Here is a 20,952-nt window from a genome sequence, read left to right as displayed (position 1 = left end):
AAAAAAAAAAAAGTTAAAAAGAAGAAAAAAGAAAGCAGTTAGGCAGGATTTTTTGGTGGGATAAGGAACTACTTTCACATATAAGTCTCTGCCATCCCATTACTGAGTTTCAGCTGTCAACAGCACAGAAACTCTAATAAAGCTCAAAATCTAATCTGTACTAATCAAATTTTGCAGGGGTCACCACATCACATGTGTTTAATATGCCTTTACAATGGGCTGCAGCTCAAGCAGGTGGCTGATAAGGCACTGTGGCCTGTAAACTGCACATGAGATTAATAGGTAAAAACACGTGATAACAAAACATTCTTGTCCTTGGCTGAGATTGCTGTAGGCTCACAAAGCAACAACAGAGGGTTTAGTGCCATACTTCATCTGTTATTCCAGCTCCCAGTCTTTTAAAGATTAAGACTGGAAGGAATTAAGTTAGCAGAAGAGGATCAAGAAAACCAGAGTATGAATCCATAAACATTTCAGAAATGGAGAGATAAGTGACATACTTCTGAAAGATCATGCTGATTACAAAAATGCACAGACATCTCAAATAATGAAATATAGAAGCAAAGTATCTTCCACAGTAGGTGGAAATGTAAGTAAACTACAAGAAAAGGCTACAAGGGAAAATGTACAGAAACAGGAACAGAAATCCTCTTCACCTTTGTAACTCAACAGAGGATTTTTTTTTTTAACTCTGGGCAAAGAACAAACTAGGCAACAAGGCAAAATAAATCATCTATAATAAAGGGAAAAATAACTGGCAAGGACTTAGGAAACATTAATCTCCAAAGTAAAAAAGGCCTTAAGGCTAAAGGCAGCAAGGTATCTAAAGTTACAAAGTTCTACGCAAATCTTCAGGTCATTTATATTAAAAGCTTTAGAGCTGAGAGATGCACACACCAAAAATGGTTTTTTTTCCTGAGTTAATTTAGATAGCACCAGACAGAACAGACTCAGCAACCACACAGTTGGTTGGATCAAAGCTTGGCTTTCTTTTAGGAAGCATTTTCCCTTGAGCACAGCAGTGATTCCTGACCCTGGAAGAGCCTCAGTCCCCACAAGGGGCAGGCAGGTACAGGAAGGCCCCGGGTTCCTGATGAACAGCCCTGCTCTCCCAGCCAGATCAGGGAGGAGGAACAACATCCTCCCAAGGCCAGATGTGCTGGAACAAGCACCGCTGGCGGGACAGGCCCGGATGTGAAGCTCCTGGACCCTCTCCAAGCACTCCGTAACCGCCTGACTGGCAGAAAAAATTAACACACTCATGTGTCTGGCTGAAATCATTTCCTCTCCAGTTTGGGGGAATAATGTCAAAGTTTCCCTCTAACTAACTAGAAGAAAATATTACACAAACCAAGCAATTGGCCAAGAGAAGCTGTTTAAGGTAAGGAAACACCTTCCTGGCACAACAGTTCTAACTTGGGCATTAGCAAAGAGAGCATAGGCAACAATTTCAAAATGCTTTAGAGTGGATGGTAGAAAATTTCATGTTATCTACATCATTCATTATGTAGAAAAGTCTGAAGGCTCACAGTGTGTCAAGCTGCTCCAAGGAGGACTCACTAGCACTCAGCAGCTTTCAGTTTTTAACTTGCTGCATTCATTTTCATTACACCATGCTTCAAACGATGCAGAACTGAATGATAATTTAGGCCTACCAAGATAAAGATGTCTATTTAAAGGCACTGGCTAAGTCTAGATAGATAAAACCAGAATTGCTGTCTGGCTGCCAGGTTTGGCACTCGGACTTAACACAGTCACCTCTGAACAATTCAGAGCAGCAAACTCTCCAAAAGCCTTCTGTACCCTCCCAGCCTTCTGAAACCCAGATTAGTGTCTCTTGGACAGATGAATTTTACAATATATTAAAGTTGCACAATATCTATCTTCTGCCCAGAGAAAAATCAATACAGTAAGGGATGGAATACTAAAAAAAGAGGCACAACTACATAAATGGGAAGAGCTGACTATGAGAAACACCAGATAAAAAATACTGTCTTGATATACTCAGAGTCTGCAAGTAGTCTTAGTCATGTTTATAGTTTTACATAAAAACTTTCTATTTCATCTTCTATGTTTTATCACAACTGAGCACTTAAACCCTCATACAGGAGTTTGTCTCCTTAGCATTTCAACAATACACAAGTTTTTAGTATCAGAAGCTTCTAGAACTGAAGGAAACCACACCCATTTCACAAGAAGTGCTTCTCAAGAGAAACGACTGTAAAAATGCAAACGATGTGGACTGAGACAGCACTCTCAACATACAGTTTTAGACTCCTAGCAAATAGGAAACTTGAAGGAGAGGAAAGAAATAAAAGGGAAAAAATTAAGAAAAAAAGACTGTCAGGTTTATTTCTGGTCATTGCATCTAAACTAGCAGTGTATTAGTCTGTACCAGTCTGTGTCTGTGGAAAAAATGCAGTCTTTCACAGAAGGCAGCTCCAGGCATTCCCAGGCTGATTCACCGGAGGCTTCTGGACACATTTCATTTCTTTATTCAAATAACCCTCATACCGTGGGAGTGTTACGTGTAACACCCTTCTGCTTCACACACCCTTTTACTACTGGGGTTTCTGTGCACAGTGCCTCATCTGCATCCTACACACTGCACACTCAGAGTTTTCAGTCCTGACCTGTGGTTTATTGACTTTGCACGACAGACAGACTGTGCAAAAGTTCCTGGCAGCTCTCACTTACTTTCAGTCATCACTTCCTCAAGTTCTTTGTTCCTCTTTTTTTTATTAGATCTGTTTTATGGGCAGTTTCTTCCACAGAGGATGTTGTCACTCCTCTACACACACTCACACTTGCCTGCACTCCCATTATGTGTAAGTTCATGAGGGAGCACTGGCAACAGCAACAGGCACAGCCGGGCCTTACACTCGACCTCCTCTCCAAAAGCACATTCCACCTACAGCAGCTTGAAAGGCTTTTCTGTTAACCATCATCTCATGCTACTAAATAGAGAAAAGCTGCAAGGTCATGTTTGACATTGTGCTAGCTGAGCCAATACAGGTCAAAAAGCAACACTTTGCTTCTTTGTAGTCAGAAAAGGAGCTCCACAGCATCTGCAGCACAGAGGTCAGAATTCGACATTGGGGAGCATGTGAATGAATTCCAAATGCTTCCTTTTCACATCCATTTCCTTCCAGCACAAGCATGACCACCAAGTTCCAGGTGCAATCAGCACTGTGGCCTATGGCTCTATCCAGGCTCTACCTTCACCATCCTCCCCATGTGCACCCCAGCACACATCAATTTCCACACTTCAGTCACATTCTCCAAGTGCAAAGTTCCTTCCACTTCAACACATTAAAGTGGCCAACAGCTGTCTCTAGGCAAGCGTGTGCTGGTGTTTAAATTTAAAAAATTTATTGTCTTGAAAACAACTCCTAAAACAAAGTGTCAGTCTCTTTTATATAGGAAAAAAAATTCCTAAGGCCAAGCGAAAAAGTGAATCCCATCAACTTTACAAGTCTGTAAAAACAAAAGCTTCTTACAGTGCCAGGAGACAGAACTACCTGAGGTTTCTGCAACCCTAAATCTGAAGCTCATTTAAGACTCAGTTAAATAAGCTAAATGTATAAACAAGCTAAATATTTTAAAAGGAAAACAAGCAGGAAAAAGAACAGCTTTTATAAATATGTAGTTCAAATATAATCAATCTTTCAATAACCTATTATCATTGATTAACAAGTAACAAAAACACACTGAAACTTCATGACAGAGTAAGACATGTTGTTTACTCTCAGCAGAGGTTATTCCTTCCTTGTTATGATCTTCCATGAATGATAAAAGTGTGCTGAAGTCATCCTTATTTTTCTGCTTTGCATGTAAATGCTTTCTTCTTTTGCAGAACACACCTGCATGTGAGTCAGACACTGACATGCCAGTCCCTCAGAGCACCACTGATGACACTGTTAGTGACACTGAGTGAAAAAGCAAAATGCTACAACGAATCTGATTAAAAAAAAAAGAAAAGAAAAAAAGAAAAATCCAGGAGGAAGGAGGAAGAAAATAAAAGAATGAGCAACTGAAGAAGAGGGGACTGGAAAGCAATCAGATACGTACCTCCTAATGCAGAATAAGCAGAGACAGCCAGTCACAGAACAGAAAGGTGATAGGTCATAGGCCATAAGGAAAACAAGAAGGCACATTTAAACCACTCATTAAAAAATCATAGCCAAAACCAAACCAAGAGAAACTCACAAATAATATGGAAAAATAAAGACATACAAAAATAACTATTTGAAGAGAAATCCTTTTTTTGTACACAGAAAACTGTGTTGAAACATCACACACAGTTTTCTGAAATGACCTTATGGAGACTCAGTTGTTATTTATCAGTCACAGCATGTGGTAAATACCATGTGGTGTTTCCTTTTTGTCCACGAGTTTTTATTTCTCAGATCTCAGAAATAAAACTCCGAAGTTTGAACCTGATTGCTAATTTGGGTATGCAAAATAAGAAGCAACAGCCTTCAGACGTAAAGGAGCTACTTATTTTGGTTCATACATTTTTAAATACAAAGTGAAACCTGTTACCTTCACAAGAAAGCAGGAAGACACAGAGGAGCAAACATGCTAACAATGAACAAACACACAGCAGCAGAACTGCCCTTGTGACTAACCTAATTTCAGCAGCCAACCTTCTCTATCTGGATTAAAAAATGTATGCGTTAGATCATTTCCATCATCCTCTGGAATTTTAAATGGCTCATTCTTAATACTTTCATATAAATTCTAGAAAAATAAAAGAGGAAAAAGACCTCATTAATAAATGTCTTAACAGAAAATGCAACCAGGATATCTTACTGCTTCTCAGACTATTAGCATAAAAAGCACAGGAAATATTGTCCATAAAATTCTGGACCACCCCCATCTGTCATTGTTTACTACTTTGATAAAATTTGATTCTAAACTACTTCATGTGTACACAAGTCTCTCTTCAGTACAAATTTCTTAAGCACTCCTAGCAGTGACATTTTTATTTTAACTTCAGCATTTGGTATTTTGAAGGTTTCAAGATCAGCTTCATTTAGAACAAGTTTTGGCAAATGAATCTGGGTTTTCATAAAATGATGTAGCCCATAACACTGTCTTACAGCAGTTATTTCTACTGATTTCTCAAGGAGGGAGCTTCATAAAATGTGGGGAAAATGAGAGGCAATAAAGAAAAAATAATTTTTACGATTTTTTCTGATAGAAATGCTACTTTTTTCATAAGCAGCCAATTCCACAAGAATTTTGTCATAAGCAAACTACTGAGAGATACACAGAGCATTTTCTCTGAAACAGCCTGTTCTCAACAAAAGGTTGGATATAGGCAGAACTAGCTCAAAGTAGTAGCTGTGAATAACAAAAAATGCTTCTTTCAGCTACTCAAATGGTTACACATGCCAGAAAATGTTCTTTTGCCCTCCCTTGACAAATCTGCCTGAGAACTGTTGTGCACACTTTTAAGTCTGCTATTAAAAACACAAAGCCAGGCTTTGTCCTAGCCAGCCCAACTTACCCTCAGCAATTCCTCTGGAAGGTCTCCACCTTCATTAATTCCACGATTCATGGAGATAAACCTCTCCACTGTGGGTTTATCTCGCACGTTGTGGTTGTGCAGGCTGGTGTTCAACATAATGATGGCAAATGAAAGCACGTAACATGTATCTGAAATCAGATTTGAAAAAGGGTTTATCTTCCCATGTGTTGTGTGTACAAACCTGTAAAATTAGTGTACAGCTCATCCTGACTGATAAAGGAAAAGAAACAGTCAAAAAATCCTGAACATTGTACATAAAAGTATAAAATCCTTAAGCTCTTGAAAATCAGCCCAAGAAGAAAAAAAAATGTTACAATTCAAATAAAAACCAAGAAAATCTGTATGGGAATCCAAAAAATTTAAACTCTTATGCTTATTGCTATCACCTTAAATTAACATTTCACTTGAAACGCTTAAGTGTTGGGAAAAATGTTCTCTGCACAGATTTTGCCTAAATCGTAGTGGTGGATGCTATAATAAACCTGGTCCATCAGCCTCCTCCTACTCAAAGTACTTCCAAAGCTCTCTCCAAAGAGAAAGAATGGTCTCTTCAAAGTAATATTCTGACTGCATTTAACAAGACTGAAAATGACATTGAGTCAATTCCCCGGCATACAGGAGGCAGCTAGCACTACTGGATAATATCAGAAGATGACAAAGGAAATCTTATCATGCCTCTTGACATGGTTATGATTATAGTAAATTCTCCCAGAATCCAAGTACAAGATTCTGTGTAAGAAAAAACAGGATTAAAACCTACTACAGAGAGGGAAAATGTGCCTGCATCTTCAGCAGTTTGTTATCAGTAGCTATTTTCCTCTCTAGCTGTTACAGACCTGCTTTACACCAACCTCTTCCCATTCTATCTGTTCCTTAAATTAAGTGATCAAGAGCAATCTATTTGTGTATAGAGCCAAACAGAACAGCAATGCCAGAGCATTCTGTGCAGTTCTGTGATGTTTTATAAATGAAAATGCATTCTGACTATAAACTTGCACCTCCTGGATAAGCCAGTCACGTTTTCTCATTTCTCAGGTATTTCTCATTTCACACATTATTTTATCCCTAACTTCCATCTTTGCATCAGATGCAGAAGAACACACATACACACACAAATACATATAAATAAAAATTATATTTGGATCACACAAGTACTTAGGAACTCCTGTGGTTTCCTGTGACTGACCTGTAGACTGGAAGACTCCTGGGTTACAAAGGCAATAGCGTGAAGCAAAAGCTTCCATCATACGGTCAATTTTTTGAGCCTCTCCTGGGAGTCTGAAGCTCCACAGAAACTGCCTAAAAAAGGGAAAAATAGTTATTAGACTCATTCCAGTATTTATATATCAGGTTTTTATTACAAATAATCCGAAACAAACGAAAAAGAAAAAAAAATCAGCATTGTCTATATAGAATGTCCTAGAAATATGTTCTCAATCTCTCAACACACAAGTCAGGAGCTATTATAAAGCAACATGCACAGATGGCTAGCCCAGTAACTCAGCCAGCAACACTGCATGCTATCAGGCAAGATAATATGGCAGTTCATATTCTGAGGCTCTCTCTCTTTTCCAGACTAGTAAACAATTTTCTGTATGCATCCCATTTTTGCCATGAGAATGCTATGGGGGGAAAAAAATGAGTTCAATCCTCCCTGGGTTTCCCGGCTACAAAAAGCAATGCACAGTCAGCTAGACTTTATTCACAATGTAAAAAGACACATCATACAAAATATTTCTGGTGTAAGGAGAGAGAAACAAGGAATATAGAAAGACTTAACATATTTACTTAAATTCATACAAAACCTTCTAAAAATAGTAACAACAAGAAGAAAACTCCACTGCTTAGAGAGGTGCTGCCTGTCTACTGTAAGCTCACCCTAAAGAATCAGACCAAGGCCTTAAAAAGAACAACTTGTGTCATCATTTCAGTAATTCTGGAATATATACAGAAGATCTTCCTGCTGCTTAGCAGCATAAACTGAAATACAGAGTTTACTTTTGTAACTTATTATTTCTACATAGAGGTACACTGGAATGCATACAGGACAGAAGTCTTCACAAATTTATTTTGGCACACTGTGGCACTAAAATGTTCCAATGAATTTCATCATTTATTCTTTTATCTCTAAGCAAAAGATTTATCTGAATTAAACCAGGATCTAAACCAGCAAAGTTACATGCTCTGCCATGCAAAACAAGTTCTCATTATTCCCTGTACTTTGGATGCTAATATAACAACCATTTATTCCTGTCTTCATTGGTTTTCATTTTAGGACATTATATTCAAGTGTCACAGGCCATCTTTAGCTTGTCAGCTCTATGTACTGTCTTTTACTCACCTCGTGCAAGGTTCCAACCCAGATCACCAATTTTGTAAGCTACCAAAATACAAACATTTAATAGTAGCAGCTGCTAAGGAAGAATAAAGTCAAACCTAACATCAAACTGGGTAAAAAGAGACAGGAATACGAAGCTTCCCAGACAAGCTTCAGCAGCCACAGAAAAGCTTCTTTGGCCCAAGCCTCAGGCAGCTCAAGTTATCATCACCACATCACTCAACCATAGCAAAGCTGTTCTGACTCCACATCACAAGGCACTGCACCAGAAACAAAGATCACACGGACATTTCCATTTATCTGGTGTCAGGAGGGAGTCACTTGGGGCAAAAAACCAGGCAGAACTGTCTAAGTCAACCTAATTTGATCAATCTGTTACAGATTTTCACCAAGATGAGAAGAGATCTCACAAGGTCACTGTACGCAAGCATCCCAGATAAATCAAGGGAATTGTTCATGTAGCAAGGGAAGAAAACAAACCAAGATATCACACTCTCTTTCACATGACAAGTAGGAAACTGAGGCAAGCAGAAGGAAATCATTTGTTTCAAAGTTTACCCCTCTGTGATTGAACATGATCAGGGAGAGCATGGATCAGGGGATTTCTCCCCCTCCCTGCCCAGAAGGACAAGTTGAGGTGGAGTAAACGGAGGAAGAAAATTACTTAAGTAAAGAGTTTATTTCTTTTTTAGCCTATCTCTGTGCTAAGATATAAAACAGGTCTTCAAATGTCCACATATGGGCAGGCACACGGAGGATTAACAGCTGTTTCAGTTATTTGTATTTGAAAATAACCTGAAATAACCAGGAGTTTTCACCCTCAAGGGCAGCACACACACAAGCAGTCAGAAGGGTTAAACAGAGCTGTCTCTGCTCACTTGCACAGTAATTTGTACAGTTGTGCTGAGCTGTAGAGCAGCTTGCTGACGGATAAATCAACACAGTGACTCATATAAACATGCAATTTGATAGAGGAAGCTCAAGTCAAAAAACAGAAAGAATTTACTCACCTTAAGGCTTGTACAAGATTGAGATCAGCGAACTCATGGAGTTCAACAAAAGCCTGAAGAACTTTAATATTAAATTCATCTCTGTGAAAGAAAAATAGAAACAGACAATTACAATTCTGACCTTTAAAGACTTGTTAGTTATCTCGATTTGCTTCTGAAAACAAATAAGGAAATAAACACTCACACTGATCAAATAAAGCCATCAGAAATAATCTACACATTTATTTGAAAGGTATTTTCATGTTTAACACTAGTACTTTGCCCATTTTTGCTGGTAGGTTAGCAAAAGCCAGTACATTTGAACTTATTTTAGAACTGCTTATTTAAATGACCTAAAAATAGCCTTGCCTTCTTTGCTTCACATTTATTATTACTGTACTTCACATTTATTATTACTCTATCTCCTTGACCTAGGAGGATACCTGAGAAATTCAATCAGTAAAAAGCCTTTTGCAGAAATTGTCATGAATTCTTAAAACAATGGCTAATGTAAGACTAATTTCTCTAGCCATACAACATACAATTAACTATCTTTTTTCCACTCTAAGAACAGAAAATATTGAAGCAGTATCTTAACTTATATACAAAGATAAGAAACAAAAATGCTTCTATTGATTGCATCCAAGAAAAAGAACAGCTTTTGAAAAGAGCTGCTTAGCATGTACTGTACTCTTACTCCATTCCAAAGAACTGGTAGAACAAAGTTAACTAAAATCAGAAGAGGTTCTGAAAGGGCAAAACCATCTCTCACCATCTCTTATATTGGTATGCAAATCGTGAGCCAAATCATGCTTTGTTTGGTACAAGGGTGTTTAAATTCAAAACTAACATTTAAAGATGTCATGAACACAAAACTGTGTGAATGGACAGAGCTTGGCCCACACCATCAGCGAGTTCCTGTGCCAGAAGAATAAAGGTTTATAATCCTCAGGGTGTGCTTTAAATACCTCACCAAGACAGAATGTTGCGTATCAGCCTCACCCGAAAATAGAAAGGTGTGCACCCACCAGGAATGATCTGCTGCTCTGCTGACTAACTGCACAGTCAGACTAACCTGCAACTCAGGAGTAAATACCCTAAAACCAACTGTTCATTCATTGGCATGTTCCTACATTGTTTACAGAAAAACACACCAGTTCTCTCAGCAAATCCAAGCAATTCTCATCAAATTTAGCAATGCACAATTCAACTGGGCACCTGCTTTTCAAAGAAGTGGCATGAGAGTGTAATAAAAGAGAGCACTCCAGAGGGGTTTGTTTTTACTTAAAGCAAATTATTTATTTTGTTTATAGGCATGCAGCACTTGTGCTGGGTACACCTCCAAAGACACAAGACAAATAATAAAGTGCTCCAGGAATACATTTTAAAAAAAGAAGTGAAGATTTACCCACATAGAAAGAAACCACAAGTCTTTTTTTAGGATGCAATTCATCCCTTATTTATTATAATTTTTGCTATATTTTTAAGTGTTACCTTATTCCATTACCATTCATTTTTTTCAGCTTGCTGAGTGCTTTAAGACTATAAAAGTCAGTAATATAGATTCTATCTCTTTATGGCAGAACGTTATATAAATATTTCAGTCTGTTGACTAACCTGGTCTTGTCCTCAGCTATATTTAGCGAGAATATAGAAGTAATTTACGATGGGCCTCTGAGAGGGGATGGCAAAGCAGGAGAGAATCTCCTCAGACATAATTCTGTTGTAAAAAAAATGTTGACGTGTCTACATATTCTGCATAGAGACTTCATAACAAAGATCTATTTTCAAAATGCTCAGATTACAGCGAAAACTTTGACTGAACCTATGAAAGCCAAGAGGAAACTGCTGAGCAAAAACCACGCAGCTGCTGCTGGAACCAGCCTGAGGAGTGTCTCAGAAGGGACCTGCACAAGCCAGCAGCACAGGAGCACATCCTCAATGAGTCACCTCTGAGAGCTCCCGAGGTGGCACTGACCGTGTGCCAGCACGTCCACGCACACACTCCAACCCGCTGCACTCCTGCCTCCCTCAGCTGCCTTTTAAAATCAATTCCTGGGTTGCACAGCAATGGAAGGCATTTGCATTCTGACTGGGTTTTGCAACTGTGTGCATAAATATTCACACTGCATGTTGATTGTAGCAGGGCTGATAAGGACAGGGTGCAGCTGCCCTTGGAGACACCTGCTGAGCAATGGGACGTGTGTGTGCAGGGAAGTGACAACACCAAAACCTGCTGGAGCAACTGTCCCAGGAAATACCTGTTTGAATAAGTAATTTCTTTACAGTCCTATTATTACTGACTGTAAATCACTCCTCCTCTGGACACAGTACTAAGAGTTACCAGGAGTGTTGCAACACAACTCCCAGACATTCCAAAAGCTCATGGTATTGAATTCTGCACTACAGACAAATGTTTTGGTTTACTCAAAATACTAAATTATAGTTAATTATCATTGCATGATGTACCCATTTAGAAATAACAAGCTAACACAGTACTGTAGCAGTTTTACATCCCCACTGTAGCTTTTATGGATCTCCGAGAACTTGAGCAGCTCTCTCCTGCAGCCTGTGAAGAGAAACTACCCAAAACCTGTGAAAGGGCTTTGTAAACTCAAGAGCAAAGTTTCAATATTTTTACTTTACCTTTCACCGAGGTAATCTCCAATTACCGTTTTATTTAATCCTTCTCCTTTATAAAGGAACTGTGCAATGTCTTCTGCAGTGTTGTGCAGGAGGTCATTTTCTATCAGAAACTGGATTCCCTAGGAAGAGCAATTCCAGAGGAAAAGGGATGTTATGTCTTCTTCCACAAGCATTTAAGTAAATATCACTCATAACATTTGGTATTAATATACTGACACAGACATACACATATCACATTAAGAGTTACATTACCTACAGATTTCTATTCATTTTAATAAAATGGTAAACAAATGTTTTTCAGTTAGATGGGTAATATTTAGTACTGGTTTTAAGATGAAAATGAAAACACATTTGTAAGGCTAGAAGTACTAGGTGGCAGTTTGAATCCCTCAACCTTCAATATTTGATTTGAAAGATCAAATATTAATTGAATAATGACTGCACATTGCTCTTTGGAGCTAATGTGTGAGCTGGCCTGTTCCCAACATTGCATCAATGTCTGCAGAGCCGTAATCTGCAAAATCATGTAATGAAGAGGTACATAGAAACTACTTAATTACCACCATGACACAAAATCAAGCATCTGGTATAATCTGCAAACTGCAACCCAATACATCAAGCCACTACTTGCAGCAGGAAGTCACAGCTGAAGATACTGAAACCAGTTTAAAAGAGTTGATGCTGACATTGGGATTATCAGTGAATTCTGGTTGTGCTGGAACTAAACTATTCACAAAGGACTGAGCTACACTACTCACAAAGGGCTGCTCAGTCAGCTGCTACCAGAGGCAGGTGGAGAGTCTTACCCTGTCCCTCAGAGGGTACTTGGACTCCTACTCCTCCATAAATTACTGCCCTACAACTGGCACAAACCAGGGAAGCCCAGAGACTTCTCTGGAAAGTGGCAAAGAAAGGAGACTGAGTTACACAGAGATTATGGCAAGGATGGGAGGGATGTTGTTCTGACACTGAGCAGCTCATGCAGAGAGAACCATCCTCTGTTCAGCCCACAGGCCCCAACACAGATGCTGCTGATTTCTTCCAACCCTAACAACAGCCTGTTGTTAAAGTAGAAATGGAAACTTTAAGTAGCCTTAATGCCTTGGATTCCAAATACGTACAAAAGAGGTTAATAAATTATCACTAATATCCTCTACTAGACTATTTCAGAATTTCAAGAATTCTAGTTTTTCAATTTCTGCAAGTGGAATATTATTTGTTTCATTACAACTGAAAAAAATCTCATTTTTAAAATATAGCATAGATGGCCCTCTAGTAACAGTCAAAAGCATGATTATCCTTCTGTTTGATTAATTCAAGTTTTTAATCATGAAATTATTACCTGCTTGACAAAAAAAGGTCAGTTTTCTGACCCAATTTAACAGAGAAAGTAAACTGTGATGTTATAAAGCTTGAAGCTTTTTTTAGAAAGTCTGGAATGTAATTCTCTCAGAACAATTTCATCATCATCTGAAAAATTTCAATGCCAGGCTGGTACTCTGACAACTTAATATTTTGATAAGTCATTTCACAACAGACATGATTTCTTTGCAAAGAATATATCCATTATATCCATTATATCTTGAACCAGAAATTGCTGAGCTTGCCTCAGAACTGATCCCTTCAAAGCTTACTTGTACAATATTTGACTAGAAAACATAGTGCTTTCTCCCATCCCAAGTTATACAAAAAGCTTTCATCTCTGAAAATCAAAAGAGAATCTCTCCTCTGATATCAGAAACCGCAGATTCCCTTGGTTCAACACCTGGACCATATTATTCATGCTTGGTATAAACAGACTGCTCCGAATAGGTTTTTTGGAATTGTACAAGTTACTGATAATGGACAGGACTTGAAGTATTGAAAACAAATTTCTGTGCACAGAAGCAGACACTTTCCCATATTGAAAAAATCAATTTAATTTTCCTTTTCCTGATTTTTTTAAATTATTCCTAAGATGTTAAAAGAACCAGAAGTCAAACAGACAGGAAAAGTAATTTGTCTGGGACAACAACTCCAGTGTCTGGAATAAATGGCAAAATAGGCCAAGCAAACCCCCACCTCCTACACTATCTTTTGTCTTGATGCAAATTTTTGTTCTGTAGACTGACAGGAGACAGATGACAGCTGTACTAGTTTAACTTACCCACACAAAACTCATTGCTACAGACATTTTCAATATTCACTACAAATATTGCATGGATTTATTTTTCATTTTACATCACTGCAATGAAATCTGCTTTGAATTTCATCGCTTTTCCAATAACTCAATTATAAATTTTGCAGTTGTTTAAACCGTGCCTTTGTCACAGAGAATTCATTTCCTGGGCCCAACACAGGCAGTACCAACTTCAGCATGGTGAATTTCCAGCACAAATTTGTCTCTGCACAGTATTTTACAAACTTTACCATTATAGCCCTTCCCACAGGAGCTCACCAAAGCCAAACTCCCAGGTACACATCCTGGAAGTGCATCACACACACTTATTTTCAGAGGGGGCAAGGGAGAATTGCTCTACACACACACATGAATGTGCAAGGTCTTCAAATAGAAATGATAAAGAAAATTACCTCACTGTGCTCCTGCTAATATGAAAATATCAGACCTTTGTTATCTGGTTTGAAAGGAGGAAACTTGGTGGGTTCAACCCAAGTATTATTACCCTAATCTTTGGAATTCCTAAATTCAGAGAGCATCTTCCCTCCTGTTTCTGAATGAAAAATATCCTTTTCCCAGTGAATCCCAGGTAGTTTTTCCCAGCACCACAAGGATGTTTACACACTTCAGCTGTCTGGAACTTAAAGCAGCAGCTGCAAGCAACACCACAGCTTTAGAGCAGACAGCTACTGCAGCACCACTGAGCACAGGCATTATTGAGAAATTACTACTCTGAGTCTGTTCACCACATTTAAATTATGTTACAGTAGCAATGTGGCCACAGCATCTATTTATAGAAATAATTTCATCCAGTAAGAACCATAACAAAAAATAGTTAATGCTGGAATGAAAGCATCTGACATCATCCTGTGACTTTGCCACAAACTTCTAGGACTTGAAAGAGCTGGAGGACCACAGGAAACTACCAGGATATTCGGGGGTATTCTGCCCTCAATAGAACAGAAGTTAAGTAGTCACCAAAATGGAAAATAAAAGACATGGCCAGCATTTTAGAAAGGCTTCTTGTACTTGAGAATTTCTGGCAAACTGGGAACAGTCTGAAGAACAGAAGCCACACTGTACTTGGAACATTTCAGAAAAGCCACCAAAATGTAACTGAATTCAATACAACTGGAAAGAAAACACATCAAGAACACAGAAAAACAAATGCTAAATAATTTCTAAGAAGACCTTAAAGAATACTCTTCACAAATTCAAAATGGAATCTCAATGACAAACAATAGAGGACAATAAAACAAAGCAAGGAAGATGAAATATGAAAAGCAAAGGCAAAAGGTCAAATATGTCAAAGAAGCTCTTTTAAACATTGCAGGGGAAGTCTGGAAGAGAATGTGCAGGTCCCCAGATTTTCCAGAAAATTAACAACTATTTAAGAAACAGAGAGGCACTCCAGAAAGAACTGCATTACTTCTTGGCTACGTGCAGAGCAGACTCCTTGAAACTGGTAACCAAGCTTGTACAAGTCAGATAGGTACACATCTGTATCTACAGATGTGTGAACAAAAATACAGATGTTCACACATGCCTTTTTCAGAAACAGGCTTTAGATATCCAAATATAAAAGTCTGCATGAAAACAAAAAATATGGCAAAGTATTTTGAAAGATAAAATAGGAGAGCATTAAAGAAAAAGAAGTATGGCCTCACTAACAACCACACATTAAAAACCAATTTAATTATATTTAACATATCAACACAGAATACCTCTGTCAGGTACAAAGCAGCCAGGTCAATCAATACCTGGCATATTTGGTTGTTGATAAGTAACCTCCATTATCAAGGGTTTGTTTAAATGAAAGAAGCACACAGCTGGCACCTGACCTGATGGCTGCTTCCAGTGCTTCCAGTTTAACCCTCTGCTCAGTGTGTTCCACGACATGCAAGCAAAGCCTATGAGCTTACATTATCAGAAATATTTCTTTAAAAAGCCATAGAAGTATTTGTCATTGGTCACACTACAAGCAGAGACTTGATTTCTGACAAGTGAAAAAAAAATCTTTACCTTCTTCGGGTCCATGTTGAATTTCTTCCTTCCCATGGCTATTTGCTTATTTCTTTGTGTAGTTTTGCTACAAATGGAGACAATGAAGAAACAACAAGCACTTACCAGTCACTCTTTTACAAAAAGAATCTAGATGAGCTTTTAATTTGTTGTGGCTACTTTGTATTTTCTACTAAAAAATTAAGACATCCGCTTTTCATAATGAAGAAAATTATGATACAATTTCCAACTCCTTTAAGGAACTGCAGCTTCAGAGACCCATATCCTTATCCACAGGACAGTAAATATTACACTCTATCCAACATATTCTCTAGCCAAACAAATGACACACCTGCATGGGATAAAGTCAGGCTTTATAACAGATTAAATAAAGGTAATCCATCATTTGTTTAGCATGGGAAAGGTATTTTTACTTGCTGTTCCTGGAAGACCTGTTCCAAGGCCTTACTGAATCATGTCCATATGTTGGCATTACTTACCTTTCTTCTACACTAGTCAGATTATCAATTTCAGTCATAACCTCAGCAATTTCAAATTTTAATCTCTGTAAAAGAAAGAAGGACAATACATTAACCTACATTAGAACATCTTTTGAAATCATCTATCATATAATAATATTATCTATTAGGTTTTATTGTCTAATATTTGTTATTTGCCTGAAGAGAAGTGAACAATCTTAGGGCTTCCTTAGGTATTAAAAGATTTTATCACAACTGAATGACTTAAACACATGAACCTGCACTCTCTGTGTGTGCTAATCCCAGAGCACCAAGACCAAGCTGCCATTATCAATTAATAAGATTTCTTTACCCACATTTCCCACTCACTCCTATCCTGGATGCAAATCTGCTGTTTAATGAGTTCTTGATTACACAAAAAAATGTGAACATCTGTACATACTGCATTACATAAATTCAGAAGCTAATCTTTTTTAAAGCACACATATGATGCATAAATCCTGCTCACTATTAGAAGTATTTGTTTAAGTCTTTTCTATGCTTTTAAAACCATTACCTGAAATCCTGAAATTCATATTTAAGTCTGCAGCTTAGGTCTGTAACTTAATCTACTGAAGGAGTCTTCTAAGGATCTTTACAGTAAATCAATTACCTCAATATCATCAATCAATTCTTTTTTCCTGCGACGAATATTTAAAAGCTCTTCTCTTTCTTCCAAGGAGAGATCATCAGGCACTGCAATGGAGCAAAATGTACAATTTTTTAGCATTTAACACCTCATCATCACAATAAAACTCATTAAACTGATTGGGAAAAATAACCTCATATGAAACATCAGGACATTTCTTTTACTTCATTTTCAGGAAAAAAACCCAAAACCAAATCAAAATAAACAACATAAATGAAATCTAAATCTAATGTATTTGTAATCTGCTTTATAAAAATCCTAAGGAAGGTAATTGAATGAATGAGTATGGACAGCATCTATCTTTCAAAAGAAAAACAGACAATTAAAGGAATCTTGTTATCATATGATGTGGCAAGATTTGGTTCCACAGCTTAATTGCCAAATTCAAGCTGGATATAATTCTGTTACATCAGTAACATACCAAAATTCTACATGTAAATTAATTAGGTTCCAGGGAAAAAAGCCAAAGAACAGCCAATGCTCTACACAAGATGTGTATCCTGGTGCTGACTTCAGACATCCCCTAATGCCAGCAGAGCCCTTCGTTTGGCTGCTGTGGAGAGAGAGATGCAGGCAGGTACAACCCAAACACCAAATACCTCCCAGCAGTAGGACACACAAGTTCAGCAGCAAAATCAGTTATCTAACACAAACATGGGCTTTGCATAACATCTTTTAGGTGAGTCTGGAGTATTTAATTCAATTTTAGGTCTCTCCTTGGCCATGCTAAACGAAATATATGACCCTGCTGATGAAAATCAGTTGCTACTGAGGGTGCAAATGTGTGTCTGTCACTCATCCTACCCTCACCCTGTCTGACAACCAGCAAAGACCAAAAATCATCAGCATAAAACCACTGCTTTTCTTGAACAATCAGATGCTCCCCAGCAAGAAACTTCTTTGGACAGATACTACTTCTGCTCATTTGTACAGCATTAGACACCAACTACAAATGTTCACCTCCTGTGCAGCAATCCTGTAGTAACAGTTCTAATGTTACCCACTTTCTTGGGAATAGCTCCTTAATTATAGAACAGCTTTTCCTTCCAGCTCAGTAAAAATGGAACAACAAAAGTAATTAATAAGAGCAACACACAACAAATGTACTCATCTGGGAAGGTCAAGGCCACTCTTTTATGTCCTATACACACATAACAGACTGTAGCAACAGGATTACAAAGAAAAGTTCAGCTTGAGAGGAGAGTTTTAAACACACATTTGGAACAGAGCTTCTGTTTGAATCCTAATAATGAAATATATTGATTATTTCAACATCCACTGGTTAAGCTCCTTTCCTTTTAGGATCCGAATCATAACAAACTCCAAATGGCGACAGACCTTGTTAGGCAAGAAGTAATTATGGCAAATGATTTCATTTAACTACTCCAGATACAAACATGATTAAATTACTTTCAGTTTAGGAAATGACAGTCTTCTGTTGAACAAATACCAGACTTCAGTATGTTTACCTGCTTATTCTCCTCATCAGAAAGCCACCACTCCTAAAAATCTCTTGCATGTGAACAGTGGTAGGATTCTTTTTGCATCAAACCTTATAAATACATGTCCCTACATTACATCTTTGTCTTATATGTTTACTCCAAGATCCTATACCACAGAGAGTTAATGACTACACACAGTGTACATAAATACACCACAAATATTCCAACTAGATAACTGAAAAAAAAAATTAATACTGCTACCCAATATTGATTAAAAAAGGCAAACCATATATAATCACTCTCTTAGTTAGGAAGCACACTCTGAGATCCTTAAAGCATTTCTGCAGTATTCTAGATGAAATTACACTGCAGCTTTACAGTAGCAGTACAAGTAAGAGATGCTAAATTTTTAACTGTGTGTTGAAGCAAGACATTTTGGTAACTGTCACCTTCATGGGCAACTGGAAATAATAATAAAACCTCAAAGAGAAAATCATCTTGAAGCAATAACTATTTAGAACTCATAGATGGTGTTGCTTTTTCTTCAAGCTGAGTTACAAACCCTCTGGATTAGCCACTATCATGAGCCCTTCCCAAATCTGCACACCAGTGAGTGGTACTGCAGGTTCCTCTCCCTCACTCCACCATGCAGTGAAGGCTCCTTGGGACAGGTTTGGAATATCTGGAATGACTGAAATTGCTTTTTTGGAATCAACATGAATTGTAACAGTTTTCTGTGCTCAAGTAACCAACAAAAAAAGAGAAATCAAACACCTCAGTGTTTTCCTACAGCACCCAAATACCGTCTGCTGTATTTTCCTTTCCTCTGATCACAGCCACAGTAGAGACAAGCCTCACAGTATAATTAATGATGCTGTTAGACAGAAAGGAAAAAAGCTAAATAGAGTCAGATGACGTTTTGCATTAGGGAATAACATCAAGTATTTATCTGCCACATACAAGACAAGCAGTCTGCTGGAAAAGAAGATTCTGCACTTGGAGAAGACTTATATAAAACTAGACATTAATGCAACATCTTTAAACAATGGTATTTAAATATCAGAGCCAAAATATTTCAGTATCTTTTGACAAGAGTAAAAGAGTCAGGATATAACTGAGTGGGAGTTACAGTACTGCTCAACTTCTAGAAACTCTGGGTATAGACAGGATTTTTCTTCCCCTCACACTACCAGCACAGAGGGATGTGTGACTCACCAGGATCACTCCCAAGGGCACAGTCCTGTACTCACATGAACTGGCCTCTGTGTGATACTGAAGATGTTTGCTCATTATAATCCTTCTACTGGTTTCTATCACTGCCTCCCTCCTCCAGTGCTGCTCTTTATGCTGCAGAAAATGTATCAGTGGGAAACTCAATGCGCCCAAAAAAAGTTTCTGAAGAGATTTCATGTGGTGTAACAGCCTGGAAGGTGCCTGCTCCAGGAGGCCCTGGGGCTTCATGGCTACTGTACCTGCTGTTTCAACTCTGTGTCTTAAAACAAAGGCTAACACTATTTCTGTATTTCCATTAAGGCTTTTGAAATATTAACATAGGAGGGTAACACAATGGTGGTTTAAATTTCTTCACAGTCCCAAGCAAACATTGCAGGTACATGGTAAGAGATTATCTGCTCTGGCAAGACCCCTCCCAAGGCCACCCTTCTGCCTCCAGCAAGCACTTCTCTTTCAACCCTGTGTTCACATAATCCTCCACACAAAATAATTCAGAGACCATATATGATGTATTTGTTCTGTAAAACAAATTTTCTAGCTGTCCTCTCTGAGTCAGTTCTGGGGTTTTTTTTCTTTCACCAATCTAAACACAAAGCAGACAGGATGGGAGGAGTTAGCATGAACATTTAAATACTAAAAAAGAACAAAAGCATTTCAGTACAGTGAACAAGCTACAGCTGCAGCATTCTTTCATGCTATCTTCTAATCTTTAAATAAAGACAATGTTCTAATGTAAGTCATTTCTGTGAAATCTTTTAGCTTACAGGGAGAGCATCTCCTTTTTCTAGAACTTCAGACCTTCAGGTACTACTAAATAGAAAGTCAGTATATTACAGATATTTTATTCATGAGGAATACAGCTGTTGAAAATACAAATTAAATTCTTGGACAAACAGAAAGAAAAACACAACACCACATATGTTGCAATACTACTCCTACTACCAACAGAAAAAAACCCAGAAAAATATTTAATATATTCCAACTTGGCCAATAAAATTCAATTCCTGTAACTAAACTATATGTAATTAATAATGCAACACTTGATGGAACACACTTTTAATACAGTTCTGTTTACCACACCATGCTAGGGAAAACAAACAAACTGCATCTCACCACAGAAATCAGTGTATTGTGCATCAGTTGTGATGTCACTTGGTTAAGTATTCTCCACTATGGACAGCCCAAGTACAATATCCAAAGAAGAGCATTATCCCACAACTCTCAACATGAAGCATTTTTGAGCTAGCAAGTACCAAAAAACTCAAAACTTTTAGAGATTGAGAAAGAACTGCAACAGAGCAGCTTGCAGAGAAAGTTCCCACAGGTTAGGTAGTGAAAATCAGGAGCAAATCCCCTAATAGGAAACAGAAACCCAGTACTTTCCAAGTCCATAATCATGATACCATCCTCGTTCTCAGTAGTAAAATTTAAATCTTTTCTAG

General features: G+C 37.9%; 1 protein-coding gene across 3 annotated transcripts in view; it reads right to left on the bottom strand.

Moving 5' to 3' along the window:
* Positions 1 to 20,952, bottom strand: part of CYTH3 (cytohesin 3) — a 46,910-nt gene that overhangs the window by 5,279 nt on the left and 20,679 nt on the right. The window contains exons 2-9 of one of the 3 annotated variants that reach the window (XM_054270757.1): positions 16,800 to 16,882; positions 16,169 to 16,233; positions 15,690 to 15,756; positions 11,510 to 11,628; positions 8,885 to 8,965; positions 6,723 to 6,835; positions 5,516 to 5,664; positions 4,632 to 4,743 (exon numbers count right to left, since the gene is read on the bottom strand). In XM_054270757.1, the coding sequence (XP_054126732.1) occupies positions 4,632 to 4,743; positions 5,516 to 5,664; positions 6,723 to 6,835; positions 8,885 to 8,965; positions 11,510 to 11,628; positions 15,690 to 15,756; positions 16,169 to 16,233; positions 16,800 to 16,882 (789 nt within the window). The other 2 variants (XM_054270756.1, XM_054270758.1) reach the window with 2 other exon arrangements.

This window comes from Melozone crissalis, unplaced genomic scaffold (genome assembly GCF_028551555.1).
Source record: "Melozone crissalis strain CALT ecotype California unplaced genomic scaffold, PUWL_Pcris_2 ptg000012l_1, whole genome shotgun sequence".
Lineage (NCBI taxonomy): Eukaryota > Metazoa > Chordata > Aves > Passeriformes > Passerellidae > Melozone > Melozone crissalis.
Note: the sequence above shows the minus strand (reverse complement) of the source record. Positions and strands in the feature narration are given on the sequence as shown.